Below are 12,655 nucleotides of genomic sequence, written 5' to 3' on the forward strand. Positions count from 1 at the left end.
ACTGCTCATAGAAAAACTTGGTCACGCAGGAATATGTGGCTCTCTACTGCGGTGGTGCGAATCCTATTTGCAAAACCGTTCCCAAATTGTAAAGATCCGTGGCTTTAAGTCAATTTCAAGAGCCGTGCCATCAGGGGTTCCACAGGGCTCCCATTTGGGGCCCCTTTTTTTTCTTGGTCTTTGTGAACGATCTAGCGACTAAATTAAAATCCAAATTTCAAATGTTTGCAGACGACTTAAAAATTTATCTTGAAATTAAATCTATTGAAGATACGATCATATTACAAAGTGATCTTGATACGATCTGCGATTGGTGTGTTAGTAATAGGATGGTTTTAAATTCCTCAAAATGTTTTTACTTAAACTTTTCTCGAAAACGAAATTCTTCACTACTTACTTACTTCATAAATGCGTGTCCACTAACAGAAGTTTGTACAATGCGAGATTTAGGCGTCATGGTTGACACAAAATTAGATTTTAGAGAGCACATTGACTACATTTCCAAAAAGGCATCTCGTCTTTTAGGTTTTGTGATTAGACAAACTAAATTTTTCAACGACCCTGATGTGTCGAAGATACTTTTTAACAGCTACGTGCGTAGTCTTTTAGAGTATTGCAGTCCGGTGTGGAACCCTTCTTACATATTCAAGTAATCTTTGTCGTCGATTAGACTGCTACGAATCTAGACTTGTGTATTTTGGCATGACGTCTCTTGTGCAGCGTAGGAAAGTGTCAGACCTTGTCTTTTTACACAAACTGATTCATGGCCACATAGACAGTCCTCTTTTATTGAGTAAAATTAACTTGGCTGTCCCACGGCACTGCAGCCGTATTATTAATAGGAAAACGTTCAGTCTACCCTCAACACGCACAAATTATGGTCAACGTTCTAGTTTATATCGCATTTGTTCTCTGTATAATGAAGTCTGTCAGAAGGTAGACATATTCAATCCGTCAGTCCCTAGGTTCAGAAGACTTCTGTTAGAAAAAGCGGATTATTGGTTTGGGGACTGTGGGGTTGAATGGTGTTCATCTAGCTTAAGTTAATGTTTTTAGTTTTATATAAAATCTAGAACACATTTCAAAGCATGCTGTGTTCACTTCCAGAAGCATTAAGAACAGCATTAAGAGTGTATCCCGTTTAGTGAACCTAATAAAAAAAAATAGAGGCCAATAACATCAACACACGACGTGGGTCTTGCATTGCTTCGCCGGCGAGTTTCGAATCAGCGAAATTCGCCGCTGTGCCCGCACCTCCTCCCCTCTCGGACCTGCTGTCGTTACGTCCACACCTCAACGTGACTATGCTGCTGCCATCCGCCAGCAACCCAGAAAGCGGACAGTGCTGAGGATAGAAAGTGGAAGCGGGCACACCCGCAACGAATTCGCTTGTAGAACTGTGTCGAAGGGTCTCACCGAAGGAACCCGAAGGGAGTCATAACCAATGTGGCACAGCACCGATAGGACAGAACCAGCTCCTGCGTCCCGTAATCCCAGCGACGTATATCTACGTCTCTCGCTTTCATCACACCATCAAGGCCTTCGACATTGTTCAGTACTTGCTGAAGATGACAAGGTTCCGGTTGGGGGTCGAAAAGCTGGTGACGCGTCACGCAGTAGACTTCAACTCTTTTGTTGTTCGCGTCCCGACAGAACATATATCGACCTTCCTGGACGTGCAGCTGTGGCCGAATAGGGTCGTGCTCCGCAAGTATCGCGGACGTCGCCGACCGCCGGAAGCTGCCGAACCCGAGCCTCACATCGCCGCGAAAATGTGACGTAGATTTAAGTTATATATCATATGTATGTTAGACTATAAGGTATTTATTTTATGGGCCTTGTAGATTGAAATAAAGGAATTATTATTATTATTATATTATTATTATCAATACATTGATGCCATCTAATAGGAAGCTCGTATGCCTTTGCGATAGAAAGGTTCGTTAATTCGCTGAGAAAGGTCTGGCGAATACGGAGGGTGACGAATGATTTCTTATTGCAGTACATGTAGAGTTAAAACGGTTACTCGTGCCGTATGAGGTCTCGCGTTATCTTGGAGCAATAATGGTGAAGATCGATTCATGAGTCGGGGCTGTTTCGATGCTAGTTTTACTATCATTGTTTAGAGTTCGGCACGGTGGACGTCTGCCATTATTTCTTGACCAGATAAAGCTATAGTGAATAACACCATGCGGAGACAACCAAAACAGTTACCATTACCTTTTTATTGGTAAGCTTTGCTTTAGGACACTGTTGCGGCGTTTGACATGGGGTCAACAATTACATTTTTCGCTTACGGATATCGTGAAGGATCCATTTACATCGCAAAATCGCAGGGTGCGTTCATCAGCAGTCCCCTCTCCAAACGCAACATTGATATTGCGAGCTGTTAGTTCCGCGTCGGAACTGGTAATCGGAAATCACTCGAATTTTCGAAGAATCCATATTTCTTGCATTAGCTGAATAAAAAAATACAACTTAAAGTCGATAATCGTATGTTGCACATTTTTAAAAGAAGAACTATAGTCGGAAATGTAATTCGAGATCAAAAATGTACACAATGGTGTTGCCAACTAAAAATGATAACCTTTTCCATTGTGCGTGTTCTAATATACTAAAATATCATTTTAATATTATAAGTGTAGTATAATTACATAAAAATAAAAATTGCACAAGTTTTTTCTTTGCAATATAGCATAAAATTCATCCAAAAATTAAACTGTAAATTTATTGTGCAAACTTTGCTTTGATACTGGCAATATAATAGTAGCTCTAAACATTTGGCTCGTCTACACAAGAAAAACGTAAATAATGTTCGGAAATAAGAAAAAGTTACGAAAAATCTTGGCCATAGTGACAAGTATGACTGGTCGCCATATTGTATTGTTCATTCGGTTTCTGACGTTCGTCGTGATTGAATGTGCTCTTCGTGCTTTCCCGTTGTAGTTGTAAGGTTTTTTGTTTGTTATTAAGTTTTCTTTATTTTGTTTATATTTTTTTTTCCTTGTTAAGATAACAAGATCAAATCGAATCATAGATCCAGGTTCGTCGACATGCTGTCACCGCCGAAAAAGAGACAACGCACTCCTATTTCTGTGTCTGAAAAGGTTATCAATACCTAAACATCATTATCGGTCTTTAGGTGATTGCAAAGAAGATCGCATAGATTTTGGGTATTTCTGCGGTGACAGTGAGCAAAATATTAATTGAAAATAAAACCACTGAAAAAATTAAGCCATCTCGTAAAACTGGCTCTAAAAAGAATATTCCAGACAAAGTTGATGAATTTACTTTGTCAGCACTAAGACGAAAAATGCATGCTGTATATATATATAAATTGATATATATAGATAAATAAATGAAAGTAAATATTATAAAATAACAAATTCTATCTCTGAACTTTTTATTGTGTTTGGCAGCTGTATGGCTCATTTTCTTTGCCTTAATATAGATACATTTATGAGTAGATACTTTTGTGCACTTGTGCACAAAAATCGATTTTGTGCAGCCTACATCGTGCACAAATAAGCAATTTCAGAGCATGAGAAGTGAAAATGTTATTTTGTGAATAAAGTTTCACTTGCATCGCGGATTCATACAACCACACAATAGCTTTTATTTATGTTTTGGACCAAGTGCCATGTAAATGTAACAAATATATATAAAATTTTTTGAATGATAAATAAATGTTGGAACATATGTATGAGTGTGTAGAGTATGAGCCTACGCCTAATTTTGTAAATGTCACTATTCAAGATAAATATTAATGACAAAATTAGCAACTGCCAAGCCCTACGCCTATACTCTGAAATGTTACTAGTGTGTCATTATACTAATAATTGTGAGTGGTGATCTATCAAACAGTGAGTTCCATCCTAGCTTGAACTACACAATTGACTGCATTATATCAATAACCACGCAATAACAATTCAAATAACTGTTATCTTCTTACTCATAGTTAACATTATTATTGCAGCAAAATCACATAATACCGTCTGAAAGCGCAGTACTGGACCTGGTCTCATCTCACTGCGAGCTGATGAGCACCAACACCAAGTACAGCATCAGCACCTCGCTGATGATGCTGGCCTTTTCTGCATCGAAGATTCTAGAGATCGCGTCCGGACAAATTTCTGACAGCCTCGAACTAACCAGGAAGACAATGGCCATTGTTCTACCTGCCATGGTATGTTATAAATATATACAATAAATTTTATTTTGTGTATTACATGCATTGACGTACTATGGACAACTAGACTCCCAATCGCCTAGTAAAAGGTCGTCAAAACATGTCCAAGCGACGTTGAAATTAACTAATACAGATAACATTAAAACATTCATTCAAATTAACACCTTATTTCGTGGCAGTAATGTTCAAAATATATGAACGAAACCTGCCAAAAAGACGCGTAGCCAGAGTTTTGCTTCAGACAATATTCGAGCGGGAGTGAGTCTAGTTGTTGATTGTACGTCAATGAATACAGCTAATAGTTAGGAAGACTTGTGTACGAGTCGAACATAGCACATCACTTTGCGCCCTATTAGCGGTTGCGTATACCGTATGCCGTATTTACACATTTTGCACCAGTTCATGTTCGAACATAAGTCGGTGCGCGATTGCTCATAACCATTTTAACCATTTAAGACAAGATTCGGTTAATTTCTACATACCTACGCTAGCTGACCCGGCAGATGGAGTTCTGTCAAAAGAAAAAAATGATATAGCCATTGGCTATATCATGATGTGCAATCATATTTATGCAAGTATGCAATCAAAATTAATGAGTAAAAAATAAACCAAAAACGTATTTCTGAATGATTTAATAATATTATGTAGTAATAAAATGATAAATGATTAATATCGTATTTGTGTAAACAGCTCATACAATACTGTATAATGGATATAGTATGTTATCTGACACTTTGTTTACATTCTTTTTCTCGTCTTGATCACCCTACTGTAGGTGCACGCATTTTGAAAATAATATTACAATTCGCTTGTATGAATACCTCACAAGTAGAACATGTTACAGACCGACGGCCGCCTGAAGTTCCTCTCTGAGCCCTTGGGAGCCACCCTCACCACGATCGTCCCACAGGCGGTGAAGGCGGAGGAGGTCATACACGAGCACATCCTGAGAACCACTTACCATGTGCTGGTCGACCACTTGCAGCCCTCTACGGAGAAGACTCTTCGAACTATCGTAAGTTATAAAGGCACGGATTATTATTTTGATTATTCATTGATATAGTGTTTGCTCTGCAAAAGAGAGCTGTTCGTGCTACATATAAGCTTGGTTATAGACAGTCTCTCAAAGAAAAATTTAAACAAATAAATATTATGACTGTTCATTGTCAGTACATTTATGAAAATTTAATGTACGTTCACAAAAATCGTCAACTTTTTGCCCAAAATAGTGATTTTAATTATTATAACACAAGAAATAAAGGATTGCTTGGATCGGACAACCTGGGACTAGATAATGATTATTTTATAGCAATAATAATGACAGTACAATATTTCATATTTTATTAAACACAGCGTAAAAAGGGCATAAAAGGCATTTCTTTTCTCAAAATTGATTCCTTTAGAATTCTTTTTGATGTCATTTCTAATATACTAGATTAGTTAGTAGACTACTACCGCTTTGGAAACAAATGGCGCTCTGAGAGAGAAGAAGCGGCGCAGAAACTCTCCCATTATTCTTTTTTTGCGCTCTTTTCAATAAAAATATACAATATTGTACAATCATTTCTATCGCTATAAAATAATCATAATCTAGTCCCAGGCTGTCCGATCAGCTGTGGAGTAATAGGATTTACGACAAAGCCATTTTTTAGTAAAACATTTATATTTATTGATAGATAATGCCTGAAAAGTGGCTGGGACTTTATTGTAGAAGTGTATACATTTACCCTTAAAGCTATTATGTATCTTATGAAGCCTACTAGAATTAGTAAAGAATTCTCGGAAAGTTTTTTGCGCCTCTTCTTCTCACTCAGAGCGCCAATTGTTTCCGAAGCGGTGGTAGTGTTAGAAATGACATGAAAAAGAAATCTAAAGAAATCAATTTTGAGAAAAAAATTGTTTAATGAATAGCACGTTTCTTTTCTTCAATTCCACCTATATTCTAGAACCAGGGAAACTTAGTAAGGAGTTAGATCCCAGCCACATACTCGTAGATTGTAGTCATAATGTACACTACCTACCTACTCTCCAGCAAAAGAGCTATTTTGTCGTACAAAGCACCAGCCTATATGTCTGTTTCACATTAACCTGTTGTCTGTTTGTGTCTACTTTATTTAAAAAGTGCTAGCAATAACAACTTCGTACCTACTTCTCTAGATGCATTTACCAAACTTAAGATTGTAGACTTCTTCTTAATATTTGTACCTATAATGATGGTGATATATGTCGTGTAGTAGGTACTATAAGTATATAGTAACTTGTACATGTTTTTTTTAGAATACGTTTTTCTTTTAAAACAAAATAAACTATTTGTTTATTGTTCGTTGTTTTATTAACTGCAGTGTGTAATATGTTTAGCTATATTAAACACCAGTGCGCTTTATTGTTCACGCTGTTCAACTATAACTTCATTCTACTATGTTCTATTCAGACCGTGCTGTGAGACATTTTCATTCTGTCTACAGGTCACGCCGCTTTATTAAGTTCAACGGGTCTCTTTTCATTTTTAAGATCAAGGGAACAACAAATAACAGACTGTGAATGTAAGGTTAATTGAAGAAACTAAACAACACTACAGTGAAATGTTTAAAACTAAACGATGGCGTCTTAGTTAAAACATTTACTTGAATTGAATTGAATGTTTCACAAGCTTTTTGTTTAAATCAAAAATTTAATTTTTTATTGTCCGCCATTTTGTTTACTAAAATACACGAAATGTTGCACGCCAACCCACCGCTGATAATGCCCTGTTTTCGAGAGCATTGGCTATTGCATATGCTATGGTTCCTCGGGTATGTGTCTGTTGAAGACGCAACGAGAACAGGAAAGCGTACTGGAAAGCATAACTAATATTATTCTTCATTCACGACAAAGCTGTAAGAATGACATACGCAACTCGTGTTAAGAACAATAAGTAAAAATGTGTAAGTTACACAATAGACTGCATTTAGTGCACCACCGACGCGGACGGTCAGCGCTCACGTCGGTAGAGCGTGGCGCGGACCATATGCGCTGACCAACTTGACCTCTTTAATATGTGCGTACTACTTAAGCAAACGATTACGGAATAAAAGACGGGGAACATATCATGTTCACCCAATTATTAAAGAGCGCCTAATTGAAGGAGAAATTTGTTCAAAATATTCGAAATTTCCAGAACTAATTTTTTTACGATTTTTGATGACGATGTTACATAAGCCCGTAGGGTCGGTCGCACTAAACGCACTAATTGATAGCCGTACCGCGTCAGCGGACCGACGAGTCCGCGTGTAGCTTATTCATCAGCGCTGGACTGAACACGATCGTATGTTTTCATTCTTATAGCTACGCTTGACCGACGACAGCGCTGACCGTCGGCCGAGCACTAAATACAGCATTATAAATTTATACGAATAGGTGTAATCGTAACTAATATGTATATAATCGGTATAGATCAAGTACTGGAAGAAAATATTAGACCGCCAAGCTGGTCGTGCCGCCTACGAAGTGGTGTTCATCGAGGATACAGACTTCATGCTGGCGAAGATCCTCCTCGCAGCGCCTCACGCCAGGAACGCCTACACCGATAAGGTTATCAAGTAAGTTCTTGTACTTTTAATATTGTGTTACATTTTGACATCTTGTTATCTATTATATTATATGAAGAAGAGAAGACGCCTTGGTTATAACATGACTTTAATAATTGAACAATATAATATTATGATGTCTTGATACAACGTTATATATTAATGACGGTCGCTGAGGCATTGTTGGACACGGAGAGCAGCACGGAGGTTCAAGACTTGAACAGGGCCTGGCTTACCACCGCACAATTTACGACTAATGGTTGGCTCCGTAGTAATAGCATACTGTAGTTTATAGTATTAATTTGTAGAATAGAAATGCTGTAAAGTTTGCTTAAATAAATAAATAAAATAATCATGCTTCGAAACATTAACCAACCAAAACTATGCAACGGAACGCGAATGGTGGTGAGTAAATTGATAAACAATATACTTAGAAATAAGAAGTCCCCATTTGTCGCATAACCGCTCTTCTAGAACACTTCTCTTAAAGCCGCGCCTATTATCGGAATACTGGGTCTCGAAATCTCGAGCGATTGCCAATTCCGTGGCCATCTGGAGGGCAAAGCCAAATTGGCTTCGAAGAAGCTGGGCGTCATCAATAGAGCACGGCAATACTTCAAGCCGGCCCACATTCTAGCGCTCTACAAAGCGCAGGTCCGGCCACACATGTGTGACAGAGATGACAGACTGATCTGGTGCACCCAAGTATCAGCTCGACCCATTTGACCGCGTGCAACGTAGAGCAGCTCGAATTGTCGGGGACCCAGTACTCTGTGAACGGCTAGATCACTTGGCGTTGCGTAGAGATGTCGCTTCATTGTGTGTCTTCTACCTGATTTATCCACGGGGAGTGTTCGAAAGAGCTGTTTAACCTGGTTCCTGCCGCCAAATTCCACCTTCGCACGACACGCCACAAGTTAGGATATCATCCCCACCATCTGGAGGTGTGGCGGTCCTCCACAGTGCGGTTTTCAAGGAGCTTTCTTCCTCGTACTGCAAAGCTGTGGAATGAACTTCCTTGTGCGGTGTTTCCGGCATGATACGACATGGGTACCTTCAATAAAAGCGCGTAAACCTTCCTTAAAGGCCGGCAACGCTCCTGTGATTCCTCTGATGTTGCAAGAGATTGTGGGCTGTGGTGATCACTTAACAACAGGTAACCCGTACGCTCGTTTATCCTCCTATTCCATAAAAAAACGTGTAATAGACGATACTCTAAGGAACATTCGAAGGTGACGACGCGGACGTTCCATTCCGAGGATCCTGACGATTCCAACCGATATTCCGTTTGAGTTCAATTTCGAACCCGTCTTGCATTCGTCATGACCATTTACAAACCACAAGGCCAACCTTTGAAAGTTTGTAGTCTAAATCCATGCTTTTCCAATGGTCAATTAAATTTGGCATGAACGCGGTTTGGAAGGCCATCTGCGTTATTTGTTCTTGCGCCTGATAATAAAGAGAAAAATGTCATCTATCACAAGGTGAATGAAGAGTTCATCCCACGCACCCTAAAGAATCATTCAAATACTTGATTTTTAATTTATTTTTTGTTTTTAAGATTTTATCATCGTGGAACTTTAACATTGTAATTATTACGACGTGTACTCACCATTTATAATTTATTAATATGATGCCGATATTTCGATCCAATTGCATGTCGCGGCCGAACTGCGGAGGCGGCGAGAAACTCCTTAACACATTGACATTTGACACATATATTACATCAATCTATCCACGTGGCGCCTAATTCGTTTTGGTCTTTGATTACCTAATAATTCACGACACACACAACTGACGACGTCCATACTTTCGGGTCTTTTTGTTGCATTTGTACTTCAGAGAGAGACCACGGGATTCCATGTTTGCGCTAGTCTAAAACCATCCTCCCTATAAAAATTATTAGGATTATTTTTAATTTCGATGGCTGATCTACAAGCCAAGCCGTGGGATGTATTGGCTTTCAGTAGAAATCACTCGTGGGTTATGCAGCTCGATCCAGTGGTTGGTACCAGCTTTAAGCAAGTTATTCAAGCAAACTTTTGAGAATGTTTTATGATCGTCTGTTTTGACTTCGCTACTTATGTTTATTATCCTAACAAAAAATTTAAATTAATAAAATCCAAAATATACTCATTTATTGCCTCTACGGCGGAACAATGTTCCCCGGGTGAGCTAGTATTTTAGTAAAAAAAAAACTTTTTTCATGGAAGAGAGGAGAAACGAGCGTACGTGAGCGTATGTTAAATGTGATCACCGCCGCACACATTCTCTCGCAACAGCAAAGGACTCAGAGGAGCGTTGCCGGGCTTTAAGGAAGGTGTAGGCACTTCTTTTGAAGGTATCCAAGTTGTCGTCGTCTATCGTCACGGAAGCACAGCACAAGGAAGCTCATTCCACAGTTTTGTTTGACGTGGAAAGTTCCTTGAAAACCGCAATGTCAACGCCACAAATCCAGATGTTGGGGATGATATCATAATTTCTGGTGTGTCGTGCGAAGGTGCAAGGCGGCAGGAATCGGGTCAAACAGCTCTTCGGAACACTCCCCGTGTTAAATGCGGTAGATGACACAATGAAGCGACGTCTCTACGCAACGCCAAGTGATCTAGCCGTTCACAGAGTACTGAGTCCGCGACAATTCGAGCAGCTCTGTGTTACATGCGGTCAAATGGTTCCATATACTGTAATATGAGTAGAGATTTAAATAGAATATGTTTACCTAGGTTGTTCATCACGCTATTCGCCGGATGTGAGACTACGGAAATAAGCAGAGACCTCTGTATCGGCGTATGTAGATACATGGGAGTCGCGGACCAACACCAGATGCACCATATTCTCAGCTACGTTTGCTCGTATAGTCCAGGTTGGTGAACATTGATCCAATATTAACACAATAATGATTGAACAATATGTAGTATATCTCGTAAGGAGTGGACCAACTAAAATGTCATTGCTTGTGGCGGAGACGTGGGACGAGTCGTTCTTCTCCCCAAAATATGGTTTAAGGAGGCGATGGCTGGCCCATGCGTCAAGCTCGTGAACGGGCGCTACTTGTGATGGAAACTCTGCTTTATGTTTCTAATATTAAAGTTATTATATTTTTTATAATCGCTAATGAAATGCTCGCAAAACACCTTTGTTTATATACGATGTGTGATTGGGATTTAGGATTGATGCATACTGCACTCAATAACTCCTGTTTGGAGGGAGTGTAAGTTGAGTATTTGACGTTTGAGTATTTTTGTTGCATCATTTAATAAATTATATTGTAAATGAAATGATTTGTAAAACGTTGAAGCTGTTAATATTGATTTAAAAGAGTGGCCGTTGAGTTTCTTGTATGTTCTACTCACGAGCTCTACTTTTCGCGAACGCATGATAGATTCAGTAATTTTAAAGAAATATTTGTAGTGACGATTCAAAAGCGCTCAGTTTAAGCCTAATTGAATAAAGTTTATTTTACTTCAACTCTATCTCAGGCAGCAGCGATTTTATTTTTTATGTTTGTGACTTTGGTTATCGGTGAGAAATAAAGATATATTATTATTTTTTCTCTTTATACTTCCCGAATATTTGTTCTACCGTATGATTATGGTCTATAGTGCTGTATTTAGAGCGAAATCCTTTCGGTTGTATTGTTTGGTTGCATGCAAGCATGGCGGATAGTGCTCTGTTTCCCCACGTTAACCATTCTGCTTGGGAAATCCTGAGCTCTCAAATAAACGATTGTTTACAAACGAGAGTATATTTGACGTAATTTACTTCGTTTGGTGTTGAAGGTATTATTAACTCGGGCACAGCGAACGGTACCCCGAGTGAGGCAGAGCTGCTCACGCCCGAGGCCGGCGGCGCGGCGCTCGCGCTCCGCCACCTGCGGCGAGGACTGTTCCGTGCCGACAGCGACCACCGCCAGGACGACCTGTTCGACTCGCCGTACGTGACTACATACCCTCCCTGAGTAACGTGAAAGCATTAGTGTTTCGGTCTGAAGGGCGCTGCGGCTAGTGGAATTACTGGGTTCATGAGACAACATAATAGTATGTCTCAAGCGCAATTGATATGCCGTTCAGAATTTTTGTGATTTTTAAGAATCCTGAGCGGCACTGCATTGTAATGGGTATGTCGTATCAATTACCATAAGCTGAACGTCCTACTCGTCCCTTATTGTCATTAAATAAAAGTTACCTTTTTCTAACAGAAACGTTTTTTAACAAATTTTTTGAATTTCGTAATACATTGTTCTGAACATTTTCCGGGAATTTGTTGTGAACGCACATACATTTTCGAGTTGGAACTGCGGGTAATTGAAGAAATTATTACAAAATATGTGACCTTGTATTTGCCTACTTCGCAGTATACGAAACTCTACATACGTTTCAAAATCTGATCGCCAAAATCGCCTCGATCTCGCCATAGGCTCAACATTACACTGAAGTCAGCTTTAGTGAATTTCATTTTAATAACTGTAGCTACAGAAATAATCTCAATATTGTATTTTTATGAAATATTTTCAATTGCTCATACATTCCTTTATATTAAAATGTTGCTTCCATTTTTAAATTTATTTATATTTGTCGTTGTACAGATCGCCCGCACCGCGAGCGCAGTCCGAGACGGCACAGCCTTCAGCTAACTCCGGTTTGTTTACATTTATAATTATTATATTTATATGTAGGGTTGATAATGATATATTATATTGAAACATTGTGTAAATCACACTCTCAAATATGTGATGGTTTTGAGTTAATTTTCTTAACAGCACCCTCAACTTATTACCATTCTTACTATTTAGATTCGTAGAGTTCCCTCACGTGACCTGAAAGTCGGTTTTATAATATAAATCAGCAGTGGTTTGAACAATGAACATCATGTTTATTTCGGCTTGAAATGTTGCGTTTGG

General features: G+C 39.0%; 1 protein-coding gene across 1 annotated transcript in view; it reads left to right on the top strand.

The window, feature by feature from the left end:
• Nucleotides 1-12,655, top strand: part of LOC126964707 (protein purity of essence-like) — a 72,938-nt gene that overhangs the window by 49,651 nt on the left and 10,632 nt on the right. The window contains exons 24-29 of the mRNA XM_050807984.1: nt 3,977-4,186; nt 5,034-5,204; nt 7,622-7,767; nt 10,479-10,618; nt 11,535-11,688; nt 12,341-12,393. Of these exons, the coding sequence (XP_050663941.1) occupies nt 3,977-4,186; nt 5,034-5,204; nt 7,622-7,767; nt 10,479-10,618; nt 11,535-11,688; nt 12,341-12,393 (874 nt within the window). The remainder of the gene's footprint in view (nt 1-3,976; nt 4,187-5,033; nt 5,205-7,621; nt 7,768-10,478; nt 10,619-11,534; nt 11,689-12,340; nt 12,394-12,655) is intronic.

This window comes from Leptidea sinapis, chromosome 5 (assembly GCF_905404315.1).
Source record: "Leptidea sinapis chromosome 5, ilLepSina1.1, whole genome shotgun sequence".
Classification (NCBI taxonomy): Eukaryota; Metazoa; Arthropoda; class Insecta; order Lepidoptera; family Pieridae; genus Leptidea; species Leptidea sinapis.